The following is a 17,491-nucleotide window of genomic DNA, read 5'->3' as shown; positions in this document are numbered from 1 at the left end:
CTCCCGCTCGTCGCTGCAGTGCATGCATTCATTGTGAAAGTAAGTACAGAGGCTGTAATAGGACAGAGGACTTTTTTTTATCAATAGGGGCCCCTTCATATATAATAATCGCGGCATTTTCGGCTCGGCCGAATCGCCAAACCGCATTTGCCGATTATCGCGATTCGATTACTTTTGCGATATATCGTGCAGCCCTAATATATATATATATATATATATCTTTAACCCCTTAAAGATGTTTTCTGAGATTTTTATACTGATGACCTGTTCTCAGGATCTGACACATTCCCTTTAAGGGTGGGATGGGGAGGTACACTTTGAACTCCGGTGCTAAATCCGGCCACTGCATCCGGCGTGTATGTCTGCTGTCGGCCGGACAAAAAATACTACACAAGGCCCTTTTTGTCTGGCTGAAAGCTGGCGTATATGCTGGAAAGCAGCCGGATCCCCTCCAGATCCCATTACAGTGAATGGGGATCGGACGGTGCTATCGGTACGGTGGACTCTGGCAGTCTGTTCCTCCACCGGAGTTTTCAGCGCAGATGTGAACCCAGCCTTATCTGTTTGTCCACCTTCTTTTTTTTTTTTATATGGAGAGAACTTACTTGGAAAAACCTAAAACCCTTTCTCACCGTTAACCTTGCAAAGAGAAATTCTGTAATTCATTTGAACCTTTCCCATAAGAAAAGAATAATCTGCTGCCACATCACGATTCTCCATAGAGATGAAGTCCTTGGAAGCGTCTCCTTTAATGTAGATAAATGACAGTGCAGGGCCCTCATTAAATCTCTGGATCTGCACAATATCCATTTGCAATCTGGCCAAAGCCCAAATCATTGAGCAACATCTAATCATCCGAGTGTTAATCCAGTTAATGCATTGCTGCAGGGACTCATGGGAATCTGTAATGATCTGCAGTCATTTCTGGGTCTGGGTGCTCTGCAGTCTGGTGTATTGCGGAGAGTAGTCCGTTTACCACCCACCGCTTATCAAAGCGGAAGCTCTCCTTTGTGTAATATGAATTTGATGAAACTCCAAAGCTGGCCATCTACATTAGATGTGTCTGAGCCGAACCTTCAAATTTCAACAGGTTCAACTGTCCACCTCATGTGTATGCTGGCCTCTGATGTCGGGGGAGATGAGGATCAGACAAGTTGGATGGCCAGTTTAACTGGGATGACTGTACTGGTGGGGTGATGACTAGCTCATTCATGTATGGAAGAGGCCTGGTCGGTGTAGGTGTCAAGAGTCCTTTCCTAAGGATAGCCCATCACCATTGTAATCTGATGCTTGCCTAGGGATGTCTTACTATATGTGGGGTGCTTTTGTCTAAAGATCTCTAATATATGGCACAATCTTATTTCTTTTTAATTTGTTCTTCATATTAATGATCTTGGTTTAATATGTTCCCCCTGTCTTGATTGACTTGTTTCCTGTGTCTTCCAGCCTTTGGTGGTGAAACCAGACCAACTTATCAAACGTCGTGGGAAACTCGGGCTTGTGGGTGTCAACTTAAACTTGGACCAAGTGAAGAGCTGGTTAAAGCCACGGCTGGGACATGAAACCACAGTAAGGATATGATGTATTAATATAGACTTCACATATTCGTGTGTTGTAGTCCATGAACCCAGGACCAGAATCTTTACCATGGGGACATTGTCTCTTTCCTTCTAAATGTTGCTTGGCTTACATTTTTCCCACAATAGAGTCGGTTTTATTAGTTGTGATATTGTTTACTGTGCGAAGACCAGGGCCCGGTGTGTGGTGCACGTCTGGTCACCAAAGTGTGATTGTGAAAACAGTGTCACAATGCTGTGGTATTAGGGCGAATCAGTGTGGTTTTCAAGTTTTTTAATGGTCAAGTGCATTGCAGGTAAACAGCAGATTTATCTGCATTACCATGTGGTCAACAAGGTGAAAACCAGCGGCATCATGTCCACACCTTGACCATGTCATTAGTGATGGCCAGTTCGCATGTGTTCGCCGACGAACACATGCGATCTGCCATCTTTATTCCCAAGCCCGGCGATGCAGAGGTTAAGTCCTTACCTGTGCCTGCGCCGCGAACCGCTCTGAAACACATGCGGTCACCGGGAGCAGGCAGTTCCGAGAACAGCCTTCATCGGAACTGCCTGCTCCCGGTGACCGCATGTGTTTCAGAGCGGCTCGCGGCACAGGCACAGGTAAGGACTTACCTCTGCATCGCCGGGCTTGGGAATAAAGATTGCTGATCGCATGTGTTCGTCGGCGAACTGGCCATCACTGCATGTCATGGCTACTATGTATAACCTTTTCAAGGGAACCTGCCATCAGAATTTAGGCCCACAACTTGTTCGACAGGACAGCTTCACAGTGATGTTCTTTTACATTTTGAGCAATTTGGCATAATTCAGAAAAAGTTTGTTTGCTGTATTCTAATTCATGTCAGGAGTCATGGGTGAGGAGTCACACCTTGGAAGAGCCGTGCTGGCCGTTCCCCTGCCTTGCTTGACTGACCTCCCACAGGCTAGGTATGTCTTCCCAAGCTTTCTCTAGCACATGTGGTGCACCTGAAAGAAGCTGAGGCCAGGGCATCTTGCTTCACTGGAGCTCATGATCTAAAAGAAAATGATTGTGAAGCTGTCACCATCCTGGATAACAGCATGTTGGGGGCCTAAAGCCTGATGACAGGTAACCTGTAAGGTGCAGTTTACGTTCTTGGTCTTTTTCCTAGCTGACAATCTTCATTAATCCTTAGAATAAATCAGTTTGCAGTGTCTGCAATATCTGGATCCACTTGTTTTCAGCTGTCAGAATGTCCAATTAGCAGGATGTATTCCCGGGGTTTGATTTGGCGGGGGTTGACGCTCGGCTCTTGAGGATTGATTGGCTGCCTGCTGTCGGAACGCCGGATGATCCAGTACACTGTGTTCAGGAACAAACAAGTACCTGACAGGAATTCAAAATTACAGAAGAGGGCATATTGATCATAAGGAGCAGGAAAGGAAAGTCGTTACACAGAAAAAACTGTCATCTAGCCACTGTCAGCCATTCTGATGTTCTCTCTTCATTTATTGGTTCATGGAAATTGCTGTCGAAAAAATAAAAGCAAAAAGCGGTTTTGATGATTTGCACTGGTTTTATTGGGCACATACAGTAGGATCTCCTTCTGAAAGGTCAGCTTGTGTCCATAGTGCCTTCTTTGCTGGCTTGATTCATTGTTCTGTCACATTATACACTGCTCATTTCCAGAGCTTAAGGCTACAATCCAGCAGCAGTGTCCATGCTTGCACACTGTAGTAAAAAGCACACATAGGCACGCAGGCGCAGCAGCTCCCGTCCAGGCCACCTCGTGTCTGCGCTGCAGCGGTGGTCATAACCACTGGAAACGAGCCGTGTATAATGTGATGGAAAAGTGAGATCAAGCCTGCAAAGGAGGCAATATGGACAATCCTAATACATTAGTAAGTGCCTTGTATTAACTTTGCTGAAGTGAGACAACCCTTTTAATTTAATTTGTTAAAACCTCATTAGATAAATTGCTGAACTTTAGGAATGGTGTTTCTGTTCCTGTTATTTCCATTCTTTAATACTCCCATGTTCTTTGTGTCTTTCTCAGATTGCCAAAGCAAGGGGGATTCTCAAGAATTTCCTGATTGAGCCGTTTGTTCCACATAAGCAGGTGCGTACAACAGTCAGATGAATCCACCACAACTGAGCTGCATGTACTTAAGCATGGAGTGCAACACTTTCTTTAAGGGAACCTGTCATCAACTTTATGGTGACCTCACTGAGGGCAGCATAAAGTAGTGACAGAAATGCTGATTTCAGCAGTGTGTCACTCATCAGCTAATAGTAAGTGGTTGCCGAGAACCAACATCATAATCATTACAGCACAGGCCTTGCAAAGAGTCAAATCTACCTGAGAAGAGTCCTGGTTATTCCTAATCTCCTGCTCTCTCACCCATCTGCTGATGGTTGTCAGGTCTCTCCTAGAGAGAAAGGGAGAAAACTAGGTAGAAGCCTGTCAATCATTAGCAGGTGGGCAGGGAGAGCAGGACTTCATGAATAACCATGACTCTTCTCAGGTGGCCATGACTCTTTTCCAGGCCCAGTCTGCAATGATTGTGATGTTGGTTCTCAGCAACCTCTTACCGTATTTTTCGCTTTATAAGACGCACCTGATGATAAGACGCACCTAGGTTTTTGAGGAGGAAAATAAGAAAAAAATATTTTGAACCAAAAGGTGTGCTTTTGGTAGCTTTTGAACTAATGGTGGTCTGTGGATGACGCACTGTTATGGGGGGATCTGTGGATGACGCACTGTTATGGGGGGATCTGTGGATGACGCACTGTTATGGGGGGATCTGTGGATGACGCACTGTTATGGGGGGATCTGTGGATGACGCACTGTTATGGGGGGATCTGTGGATGACGCACTGTTATGGGGGGATCTGTGGATGACGCACTGTTATGGGGGGATCTGTGGATGACGCACTGTTATGGGGGGATCTGTGGATGACGCACTGTTATGGGGGGATCTGTGGATGACGCACTGTTATGGGGGGATCTGTGGATGACGCACTGTTATGGGGGGATCTGTGGATGACGCACTGTTATGGGGGGATCTGTGGATGACGCACTGTTATGGGGGGATCTGTGGATGACGCACTGTTATGGGGGGATCTGTGGATGACGCACTGTTATGGGGGGATCTGTGGATGACGCACTGTTATGGGGGGATCTGTGGATGACGCACTGTTATGGGGGGATCTGTGGATGACGCACTGTTATGGGGGGATCTGTGGATGACGCACTGTTATGGGGGGATCTGTGGATGACGCACTGTTATGGGGGGATCTGTGGATGACGCACTGTTATGGGGGGATCTGTGGATGACGCACTGTTATGGGGGGATCTGTGGATGACGCACTGTTATGGGGGGATCTGTGGATGACGCACTGATGGGGATGGGGGGATCTGTGGATGACGCACTGATGGGGATGGGGGGATCTGTGGATGACGCACTGATGGGGGGGGGGGGATCTGTGGATGACGCACTGGGGGGGGGGGTCTGTGGATGACGCACTGATGGGGGGGGGGGGGGGGATCTGTGGATGACACTTATGTCATCTACAGATCCCCCCTCTGTCATTCACAGATTCCCCCCCCCCCCCCCCAATCAGTGTCATCCACATATCCCCCCCCATCAGTGTCATCCACATATCCCCCCCATCAGATGCATCAGTGTGGAGGGAGGAGGCGGGGCCCGGTGCAGTGACTCTACTCTAATACACCGGGCCCCGCAACTGTTAAACATTCAATCTGATAGTATATGCTCTGTACGGGCGGCTCTTACTATAGTACCGTAAGTATAGCGCAGACCGGCATCTCCCTCTGTCATGCGCCGTCTGCTCCAGCTCCCTCCCTCATGCGCCGCCTGCCCCAGCTCCCTCCTCATGCGCCGCCTGCCTGCTTATCTCACTTTATGAATGAACGGGCAGGCGGCGCATGACAGAGGGAGCTGGGGCAGGCGGCGCATGACAGAGGGAGCTGGGGCAGGCGGCGCATGACAGAGGGAGCTGGGGCAGGCGGCGCATGACAGAGGGAGCTGGGGCAGGCGGCGCATGACACAGGGAGCTGGGGCAGGCGGCGCATGACACAGGGAGCTGGGGCAGGCGGCGCATGACACAGGGAGCTGGGGCAGGCGGCGCATGACAGAGGGAGCTGGAGCAGACGGCGCATGACAGAGGGAGCTGGAGCAGACGGCGCATGAGGAAGGAGGTGCGGCAAGCGGCGTATGACCGATGGAGATGCCGGTCTGCGCTATACTTACGGTACTATAAGAGCCGCCCGTATAGAGCATATACTATCAGATTGAATGTTTAACATTTGCGGGGCCCGGTGTATTAGAGTAGAGTCACTACACCGGGCCCCGCCTCCTCCCTCCACACTGTCACTGATACTTCGCTGGCCGCGCTGTGCAGCATAGCGGCCAGCGAAGTATTCGCTTTATAAGACGCACGGCCTATTTCCTCCCACTTTTGGGGGGAAAAAAGTGCGTCTTATAAAGCGAAAAATACGGTACTTTTTGACTTTTAAATGAGACCGCTGAAATCAACTCGCCTATTTCCTATTTGATCTACCGTTAGTATGGGCAGCATAAAGTTGATGCCCATGCACATTAGCCCAAAGTTGATGAAAAGTGTCGCTTTAAAGCGTCACTGAGCTTTCGAAAACATTTGATATGTCATGGCAACATATCAAAGGTTTTGATCGGTGGGGAGTCAGAGTGCTGAGACCCCCCTTCACCGATCACTAGAAGGAGGAGAAAGAAGGGCTCACACCGATCAAAGCTTTTAATATAGGTCTATGACGTATCAATGTTTTTTGAAAGCTCAGACATTTTAAACCATAATGAAATGTTTGTTTGTTTTTTGTCGGATGAAAGAAATTTCCTTCTTATGAAAGATCATTTATTTTTATTTTTTTTGTCGTTCACTTGGTGTCATTGGATATATATGGCCTGTGTGAATGACTGTGATGGGCGGTATGGGAAAATTGTGTACTGGCAGAGCGATCATTCACCAGGATATTATTTGGTCAACCATCAACCTACTTTTATCTAATGTGTGTGCCTCCTGTAGTTGCAGGTTAAGTCTGCTTGTTGAAGATGAATTCTGGTGAAAAGCTCCATGTAATGGTATATGGGGTCTAATGGTTTCATACCACTGAGGAGTAGTTAGAAAGACCCCTGCAGGCAGCCCTCTATAAGGCAGTGATTCTGATGCCAGGAAATGGGTTGTCCAGCAGAGAGAAATTATTGGGAAAGGGCTCAGGGTGGGTTGACAAACCAATATACTATACTGCCTCACTGATCCCTCACCACTCCCTTTCCAATCATGACTTTGTTCCTTGCTTTTCTCTACCTCCTATTCTTATCTCGACACTCAGGAAATGGCTGGAAATGCCGCTCAGCCAATCACTGGCTGAGGCGGGTCACCTCTGCGGCCAGCGATTGGCTGGGCAGGCGTTTCCTGTGGTATCCTGTGTGTCGAGACGGGAACAGGAAGTAGAGACCAGCTTGGACTCGTGATCCATTAGAACAGGAGTATCTCCTCTTTTATTTTTCTTAAACCACTGTGAGCATTCCCAATTTTTTCCTGCTGGACATTACCTTTTAGCTAATTACTTAACCAAATCTGTCCTCAAAATGGGGCAGATATAGAATTCTCACATTTTTAAAAGCGTATTAAAATGAAAATTAATTTGCAGCTGCCATTGAATAGTAAATGATCTGAACAATAAAGTTCTGTATGGATTTACCACGACTTTGTGCAGCAATGCTCAGGCGTCATTGTTTTTTGCGGCAGGAGGAGGAGTTCTACGTCTGCATCTATGCGGCCCGGGAGGGGGATTATGTGCTCTTCCATCACGAGGGAGGTGTGGATGTTGGGGATGTCGATGCAAAGGCACAGAAGTTACTTGTTAGTGTTGGGGATCGTTTGACCGAACAAGATGTGAAGAACCACCTCCTGAATCATGTAACCCCTGATAAGAAAGAGTAAGTACATCTAATCTGAAAGGGGACCACATTGATCAGAATTGGCATGCTGTAATATTTTCCAGTATGCTGCTATGTGTCTCATTCAGTTCACTAGCCATGGCTTCAGGGCTTTAGATTTGCTACAGACAAGGCTTTAGTGCTGTATTGTTTCTTGGGTATTCATGGATCTCCTTGAGGACGGCACCGTTATGTGGTTGTGTAATGGATTATTATCCCTCCAGTACTCGCTTTGTACCCAAGTCTGCATGTCATGCATTTTTGTAGAATATATCTGACTTTATATTCTGTGCCGTGTTGGAAATTCCTAAACACATAACCTAGATTATGGTCAGATTACAGAGGTTGTCTGGAATTAAAAAAAACATGGATGCTTTCTTCCAGAAACAGCACTACACTTATCCGTGGGTTGTCTGGTTTTGCAGCTCATTCCCATTCATTTCAGTTGAGCTAAACTGTGATAGCAGGCACCACCCATGGACAGGTCATTATTTTTTTTTCTAATCCTGGAGAACCCCTTTAATTCAAAGGGTTATTCCCATTTTGTAAAGTGATAGCATATCACTAGGATAACGTAAAATGTGTCACTAAAAAGTTTTGATCGGTGGAGGTCTGAGTGCGGAGACCTCCGCCGATCTCTAAAACAAGTGGTGAGAATTGCGTGCATATTGCGCTCTGTCTCATCGCTACTGAGGACGGAATCGAGACGGGTCCATAGACTTCTACGGAGCCCGTCTCAAGCAGTGAGAAGAGAGCGTGCGATATGCATGATCTTCTCTCCCGTCTTCTAGAAATCGTGGGGATTTCAGCGCGCCGATCAAAACCTTCACTGTGTCTCTATGACTCATCGAAAGCTTTTTGAAAATTTAGTAACCCTTTAATGATCAGAAGGGTTTGAACTTTTTAAGGGGTATTCCGGTTTTGACAAGTCATCCCCTATCCACAAGATAGGGATAACTGATAGATTTGTGGGGATCCTACTGCTGGGGCAAGAACAGGGACCCTGTACCACTTGGAGCCCCCAGAAATGATCTGAGGAGTAGTGTATGCTTGTGCTCTGCCTGTCCTGATGCTTCCCATTCATCTCTGTGGAAGTTTCAGAGACGACACTCGGGTATCTCCAGAACTTCCATAGAGATAAATGTAACAGTAGTGCACCTGCCTGACTTGCCGCTCTGTTAGTTTCAGGGGGGCGCCAAAATATACGGGGTAATTGTAGCAATGGTCTGTTGAGACCTGAAATCCCTGTAGGGGTCCCTAACTAATGTTAAAATTTTTGTCTTTATTAATTATTGGACAAAACGCACTGTAAAGAAAACAAATCACTTTAAAATTATCAGTGTGCCAGTGTATATATGGGATTGTACCGGAGTATATACCCCGCATCCCCTGACGAAGCCACAACCAGTGGCGAAACATGTCTGGAGGGGTGGTATAGAGTGGCACACCTTTTAACACAGTGTACAGTGAAAGGGAAATTGATACTAGCACGCTGCAGATAGCAGCCGACTAGATAAGGAGAGTGTGATAGTATAGGAATCTTGACTACAGCGGTAATTGATGCCTCTATGAGACAGTAATAGAGGACGGAGTGCAGTCTGAGTTCAGTGTGAGAGAGGAGGAAAACAGTGGCAAGGGAGACTGGTGACATTATGATAGCCCTGCGGTTGAGACAAACAGCCATATAATACAGAGGAACAGCAATCGTGCTAGCTGCTTGGTGACCTTGAAAACAGGGACCAGGTAGCAGAGAACCTTGGCAGGAGAGACACATTCACCAGTGCTCCGTAGGTGATCCACTGTTAGCAATCCGAACTAGAACTGCCAGTGGTAATACCATCCCATACCAGATGGTGGGATGAGGTACACCCTATTAAGGGATCCCATCAAATTACTGTGAATGTAATCACACCTTGTGAATGTTACCACACTACTCCGGTACAATCCCATATATACACTGGCACACTGATAATTTTAAAGTGATTTGTTTTCTTTACAGTGCGTTTTGTCCAATAATTAATAAAGACAAAAATTTTAACATTAGTTAGGGACCCCTACAGGGATTTCAGGTCTCAACAGACCATTGCTACAATTATTTAAATATCCTGAGGGTCTCTAAAAGGGACTTTGATTGAATATATAAAATATACGGGGTCCCCGTTCTTGTTATTACTGGGATTCTCCATGATCCAATAGTTATCCCGTATCCTGTGGATAGAGGATAACTTTTCACAACTGGAATACCTCTTTAAGACCAGCACTGCGAATGAGCCGGACCACCACGCTGATTAATAGCTGCTGTTATTACCTGAGCATTGAAGTGATTGGGCGCACCACTGTGCAGGAAAGCATGGAAGGACATGCAGCTGTAAATCCATGCTGAGGCCCCATGAAATCATGAAGTCATGGCATATCCAAACGATATACAATTACTATATCACATGGAATAACCCTTGTCTAGAATTTAACCCCCACCTAACACAATCTAATGTTAGGACCAGGTTTTGTTTTATTGGTTACTCTGTATTTCACTTGCCCTAAATGAATCAGAAATGTGCTGATTGTTTTTCTCGCTGTAACGTCTTCTCTGTTGTCCGCTGCAGGGTACTTGCAAGCTTCATCTCTGGACTCTTCAACTTGTATGATAACCTTTACTTCACTTATCTGGAGATCAATCCGTTAGGTAAGTCCAGTCCTTATCCTGGAGGCAGCATGCCAGTTGATGTATACCTATTAGCCTGTAGATTCCTAGTGGTTTATATACGTTGGCTTCTTGTCTTCATTTCTACCTGCCAGTTGTCACTAAGGATGGCGTGTATGTGTTGGATATGGCAGCCAAGATTGACGCCACTGCTGACTATCTCTGCAAAGCTAAATGGGGAGATGTGGACTTTCCACCACCTTTTGGAAGAGAAGCTTATCCAGAGGTAAGAATCCAACTGGAAACTCTTAAGGGCCAAGAACATTCGTTCCCATTTATTGCCTTGCTCACCTGCTGCAGTGATCGGGGTGTATCAGGCTAAATGAATGTTACTAGGATTTTTCCGATCCATACCGATTCATTCTTTGTCAGCAGAACATCTCTGTTCTACTGTCATTGGGTCGTCTGCTTTGAATAATCCCTTTTTTAGAAGCAAATTGGGTATGACATGCTTCTAGAATCCCCATTCATAAGCTGTAGTCTGTGGTGGTACTACTTTTTTAGTATTTGGTTTAAATAAGCAAACTAAAGCTGACCATGCACAATAGATCTACATTGGCTGGACCATTTGATTTATATGGGGCCTCCTGACTCTCCACTGATTGCAGATGTCATTTACTATATATGCATGCATATGTATGGGTCAGGAGAGATGACGTTTGAGAGTTATCTCATGTGTATGGCCATCATAAAGGAGTTTTTTTGCCACCCAGACAACTGAACCTGTGGAAAATCCATACTCTCCTGCTTCCCACCGCTTGGTGACTCGCAGGCACTCTCCACTGGACTTTCATTCCCCGTCTTATAAGCTTCTGGGCAGGCGGGTTCATGTGCACTGGTGCAGCCAATGACTTGCCTCATCGATGACTTGTCTCCTAGCCGCATGTGACCCAGCAGTGATGTCACCGTTGAGGTTAGTCATTTGCTGCAACAGCAAACGTGTCCTTGTCCATGTGGAAGTGGACAGTCTGGGACCAGAAGTCCAGTAGAGAGAGCCAGAATGGAGCGTGGAGAAGGTCAGTATGGATTTCTCCACAAGTACTGCTATCTGGGTGGGAAATAAAAAAAATAATAATTTAAATGTAGAAATGCATAATTTATGGAAGGTAAATTCATTATTCACTAGACTATGACCAATACATAAAGATAAAAATAATGAAGCCGGACTTCATAGGTGTAAAACCACAGTGCCAAAAGTATAAGGCTGCTTACTGTAGATATACTTTATACATATATTACACACCATTTCCCTACATTGATCTAACATTGGAGGATATTTAGTAAGGGGGTTCTAATAGTTACAATCATATAAGTCTGGTGTATACCTGCTTACACCACCTATGGGATGTGTAGAGGTGAGCAGGAAGGATAAAGATCTGTCTGTTAAAATTAAATGCAGAATTTTAGACCTCAAGCAAACAGAATCTCCTAGGCTCCTTGTTAGTCAATGGGTAAAAAATGGTATGAGAAAAGAGAGAGTGAGGCAAGGAGAGAAAAGGGCAAAGCAAGAGGAAAGGCTGGAGATGTTAGAATATGGATGGATGAATGGATATTGGGTGCATTCATTCGTATCTCATTGGGACAAGAGCTGTAATACTTGCTGTTTCTGGGTCTGATAATCTCTATATAAAGCTTCATCTCTGGAAAAGAACCAAGGGTTGCCGGTCCTGGATATTACCTGGCGGTGGACTCTTCTTTCTTCAATAACACTTACCATGTTCAGCAGCAGGCACAACTCTGGTAAAGGCTTAGAGGGGCTATCCTGTAGCCAATGCTGCACCAATGCTACTGGGTCAGGGGACTCCCTGAATGTTGCTGTTAGAACAGCAAAAGAATCGGGTCCACGGGGAACAAAAATGTATTAAAATATCAATAATAAAATCATGACCTAAAAGTAAGCGTGTGACATGCGTTTCAGCTGCAAGCCGTCACACACTTACTTTTATTTGACGAATGATGTTTTAATACATTTTGGCGACTTTAGTGCGCCGTGGACACGATTCTTGTACTCTTTTACAGTGTAAAGAAAATGGCAATGCCACTTGTTGTGGAAGAAGGTCTGCGCTATGTGTACCTGTAAATCATCAGGGAAATGTTATTCCTTGTCATCACAGTTGCATAGAGCAGGAAGAAGCGGCTCCGCCAGAGTAATGCAGGCATTTTATGAATTACACATAATGTCCCTGCAGTCATTCCATTAGCTCCAGATTCTGTGGAGCTGCCAGAAGCTGTGGATCTCCAGCCCCCACCTCACCGGCTTAACTCAATTTCCTTCTTTTAATAAATCAGTCTTAACAATGGTTCTCCCTAGAGGTCTGTCTCCTCAAGGTTACGTGGAGGTGATTTAAGGCCCAGTGGACTGCAAATTGCAAAAATTCATAACCGATCTGTAACAAATATAGATTCTATATAGCGCCACAATCGATATTACAGTCATTTATCCTGATGGCGTGAAGTAGATTGACAGGTGCACTTTTATAGTGCTACCAGCTACGCTCTGTGCTGAGATGAATCCCATTTTCTTTTACATATGGACCTCCACCCTGAAAATGTAATAAGCTAGATAGGTGGGAAATGCATAAACCTAGACATTAAAAGGGGTTTTCCAGGAGTAGAAAATTGATGACCTATCCTCAGGTTAAGTCATTAATATTTGATCTGTGGGGGTCTGACTCCCGTCACCTCTGCCAATTTAGCGCCGCAACCTGCGTACAGCATGCCAAGCTCAACTCCATCCATCGTATGGTGGCTGGGGTTGGTATTGCAGCCCAGGGCTATTCATATGAATGGGACTGAGCCGTACCTAGACTGTATGACCTAATGAAAGCTCACCAGAGCACAGCAATCTCTTCAAACAGCTGATTGGCAAGTGTGTGTCGGGAGTCGGACCCCACAGATTTACTGATGACCTATTGTGAGCATAAGTCATCCAATTGCCACTTCCATAAAACCTTTTTAAGGGGAGAGTCAAAGTGAAAGCCTTCTGCATATCTCTGCATTACACAGGCTGCTCATTTATTTTAGTAGAAACTGTGTAATTCTTGTGTGTCCCCCCCAGATTACAGCTGATCTCTGGGTTGCCCCAGTTAAAGGGACACCTTGCCATCAACTTCTAATTGTGGTAGCCTTCTAACAAAAGGAATTGTAGGGGGGGAGAGAAACAGCAGTGGTACCTTAGAAATATAGGGGCACATTTATTAAGACCGGAGTTTTAGACGCCGGTTTTAATAAGCCCCTGCGCTGACGGCGGATCTGCGGAAGTTATGTAGAGGCCCGGCCTCTACATATCTTTGACATATCCACTGCCGATTCTAAATGTAAGACCGCTTCAATTTTCTACACCTAAAACACTTTTTTAGACCTAGCGTGAACAGGGAAGAGACGCAGATTACGGCCCAAAGGACCGTTGCGCTGCAAGCTGTGCTAGAAATATGCCTAATATAGTCATATTTCTGTTTTAATAAATGACCCCCTAGAGCAAGTGGATGCTTAGGTCTATTATACTGGTATATGAAGTTCTATTTTCAGTTATGCAATGCCATAAATCCTATATCTAATGTTGTTGGCGCTGCATGGTATATCATGGCCCTCTGCAGCTAACCTACAGATAACATTGCTGAGCCTGATCTTCTCTCTGGGAAGTAGGAAAAATTTGGCAAGAAAATTATATCAAACTGTTCCTTTTCATGACAGGAAGCCTATATTGCGGACTTGGATGCCAAGAGTGGAGCAAGTCTAAAACTTACCATTTTGAACCCACGTGGCAGGATCTGGACCATGGTTGCTGGTGGAGGAGCCTCAGTTGTGTACAGGTCAGTGGGCAAGTAACAAATGCTTAGATTAATGCTAGCGATAGGTTGTCCCCATGCAAAAGAGATGCCGGCTGCATGTAAATGCAGTTCTCTCCTCCTGTGATGAGCTGACCTTTATCGTGAACCACTGAGGTCACATGCCACTTGGAGGACGGCACTGCTGCCGCCAGTCTTTGGTTGCAGCAGTGCACCTGAATTTACATGTGGGCACCAAAGCACAGTGGAGACAGTGGTGGACCCACAGATCCGGAATTGAGTGCAGGGGGCAGGTAACTATGCTTCCCAGGTTATGCTGGGTGAGGGGTTATTTAAAAACTTTGGACAAGCCATTTAAAGAAGTTTCTACATCTTTCCTTTATTTTCACTTGTCTGCCATGTCTTTGTCTTAAAGAGTGTGCAGACTTAACAGCTCTCCATTGACATTAGGAATTTTAAAAGATCTCTGGTGTCTTCTGAAGCTGTCAAAAGATACACAGTAAGGCTGGCTGTCGGTCTAGGATGGTTCTGAATGTACTCGCTCTCATGCCTTTGTACATATTGATAGCCTAAAATAAGCTTATTTGACTTTTTAGTGGTGCCCTCTGTCCAATTTGATGTTGTCTCGCTATATATATATATATATATATATATATATATATATATATATATAATATATATATATATATATATAAAAAAAGAAAGTCCAACGGGAGCACCAACCTGACAAGCGGGTGCAATGTCCAAAAGGGGGCAACGGCAATCCCCAATAGTATAATCAAATAGAAAGCAGGACTGCACTCCAAAATGTGATGAAAAAATCAAAGCAGTTTATTCACCCATGTTATGGCAAAGTTTGCGACGTTTCAGCTCTTGCGAGCCTTTCTCAAGCATGGAGACAGTGAAAGTGAGCACATTTAAAGCATTACAAAAAGTGTTCCACCCATCAGGGTGTGGTTACAATCATCTTAAATTACAGACATGTGATACAATTATAAAGTGCATGTTTAACATAGTGACTAGTGTTATACGTTCTATCATACCAGGATACCATCCCTCTTATATAGAACAAAATATATGTAGAACTTGTGTTCCAATTAGAATCATAAAACAGTGCAGACATACTGAATGGGGATCCCAGGAGTGAAATTCGGAAAGCCATGGAGCCCACATATACCATCATGTTCCCTATGCGTCTCGATCTCCTTAATGCGCATGCCCAGAGTAACAACATCATGTGAATCACAATGTCAAAATAGTTCGCATGCGCTCTATAGGGTAACATCTACCAGCGCCATTTTGGTTCAGGGAAGAATGCTCTAGATGTCCGCTCTATGTTCGTCACGTGAATAATAACCATACAGAGTATATACTCAAAGTCGTGACCATAGAATGGAACACATAGAAAATGTGCAGCAGACCGCAGCAGGGATCTCCTACAGGTGCCAGCATCAGGACCGGGATCCCCACCTCTCGGGAGGGACACCGGACCTTGGGGCCGTGTACGTCGGAGGGGGACATCTCCATGAGCCCCACCGACCTACCTAACCCACTTGCTGGAAAAAGCGGTCATAGAGGGATTGTCCCTCAACATATACAGAAAACAGCATCGCACTATAACTTAATAATGTCTCTGGAATAGCGCATGTACGATAGGACACTGTAGTTGGTACTGGGCTGCATCGCTTCCAACAAATTAAAGTCCAGGGATCCGCATCCAGCATCGTGAGGGTTAAAAATTCTAAAAGGCAAGAAAAAATATATATAAGTTTCCAACTTTATACTCTATTACGTTTGCAGTTGTATATAGTACTTTCACAATTCTCCGACACTATTATAAGTATGGGGAAAGTGTAACACATAAATGCATGGAAAAAGGGGGCAAGCAACAGATCACTAGGCACCTATCTGAACTCTACATTTAATCCTCTGGGGTGCAAGCTATCTAAATCATAAATCCACCGCAATTCCCTTTTCTTGAGAATAGCTAGACGGTCTCCACCTCTCCTAGGGAGTTCAACATGGTCCAGTATCCAGCATCTTAGATCCCGCTCAGTGTGCCCAAGGGATCCAAAATGCCTGGAGACCGGAAGATCAGCACGTTTTTTTCTTATTGAATTCCTGTGATTGTTCAGTCTTAGTTTTAATTCTGTGGACGTTTCCCCAATATATATTAGGTTACACGGGCATGCTAGCACATATATTACATAAGAAGATGAACAATTTAAATGGAACTTGATGGGATATTCTTTATGTGTAGAGGGATGTATGAAGGATCTAGCTTTGCATATATAGCGACAGTTGACGCAATTGAGACACGGATAGCAGCCATGTCCCGATTTAGACAATGTTCGCTGTACACTAATTTTCTTAGGGCCTACATCCGCTCTAACCAAGTGGTCCTTGATGTTTTTACTTTTTCGATATGATAAAAGGGGAGGAGACTTCAGTTCAGGTACATCTTTGATTGACCTGCCGAGGATGCTCCAATTGTCCTTGAGGATACGTCCCATCTCCACACTACACTCAGAGTATGTGGACATGAAAGGTATCCTCCGGATTTTCTGTGAGGCAGATGAAGTTTTTTTGGGGCTATTGAGTAAAATCTCATTTTTTTGATCATCCAGCAATCGGTGGGGGTAACCCCGTTCCCTAAATCTACCTGTCATCATATCCAATGTAGATACTAACTCAGTCTGTTGTGATATAATGCGTTTAGCACGTAAGAATTGTGAGTGCGGTAAGTGTTTGATTAAACTACGAGGATGACTACTTTCATATCGTAGGATAGTGTTCCTGTCAGTTGGCTTGATGTATAGGCCTGTATTAATCAAACCATCAACCAATCTGACATTGGTGTCAAGAAAGGATAATTCTGTCTTGGAATAAGACACAGTATATTGGAGGTCAGGATCGATACTGTTCAGATATGTATGGAACTCAACCAATTGTGTTTCTGTACCTGACCACAGGAGGAAGACGTCATCTATGTACCGCCACCACCCAATGACATATTGGAAGTGGTGGGATACATAGATGAAGTCCTCCTCCATGTGCCGCATGTAGATATTTGCGTACGTTGGGGCCACATTGGACCCCATCGCAACGCCACGTTTTTGACTGAAAAAGGTGTCCTGGAAAAGAAAATAATTATTTTCCAGAATAAGCCTCAGCAGGATATTAATAAAATATTTTGAATGTTGTGTGATGGACGACCCATCCAGATATTTGTTGACAGCAGAGATGCCCTTCTCGTGTCCTATTGACGTGTACAAAGATACAACGTCAAAGGACACGAGAGTAGCAGTCTGTACATCTGCAGCATCAACAGATCTCAATTGTTGCAAAAAATGCCCAGTGTCCTGAATATATGACTTTCCAGCCGTCGAAAATTCACGCAGAATCCTATCAAGAAACATAGCGATTCTACTAAACACAGAGTCCGTACCAGAGACGATG

The 17,491-nt window shown here is 45.0% G+C and overlaps 1 protein-coding gene across 3 annotated transcripts in view; it reads left to right on the top strand.

The window, feature by feature from the left end:
- The window catches only part of ACLY (ATP citrate lyase), an 85,308-nt gene that overhangs the window by 16,755 nt on the left and 51,062 nt on the right, over positions 1-17,491 (top strand). For all 3 annotated transcript variants that reach the window (XM_040435342.1, XM_040435340.1, XM_040435341.1), the window contains exons 3-8: positions 1,447-1,569; positions 3,599-3,661; positions 7,353-7,543; positions 10,147-10,226; positions 10,340-10,470; positions 13,938-14,056. In XM_040435342.1, coding sequence (XP_040291276.1) covers positions 1,447-1,569; positions 3,599-3,661; positions 7,353-7,543; positions 10,147-10,226; positions 10,340-10,470; positions 13,938-14,056 — 707 coding nt within the window. The remainder of the gene's footprint in view (positions 1-1,446; positions 1,570-3,598; positions 3,662-7,352; positions 7,544-10,146; positions 10,227-10,339; positions 10,471-13,937; positions 14,057-17,491) is intronic.

Source organism: Bufo bufo, chromosome 6 (assembly GCF_905171765.1).
Source record: "Bufo bufo chromosome 6, aBufBuf1.1, whole genome shotgun sequence".
Classification (NCBI taxonomy): domain Eukaryota; kingdom Metazoa; phylum Chordata; class Amphibia; order Anura; family Bufonidae; genus Bufo; species Bufo bufo.
Note: the sequence above shows the minus strand (reverse complement) of the source record. Positions and strands in the feature narration are given on the sequence as shown.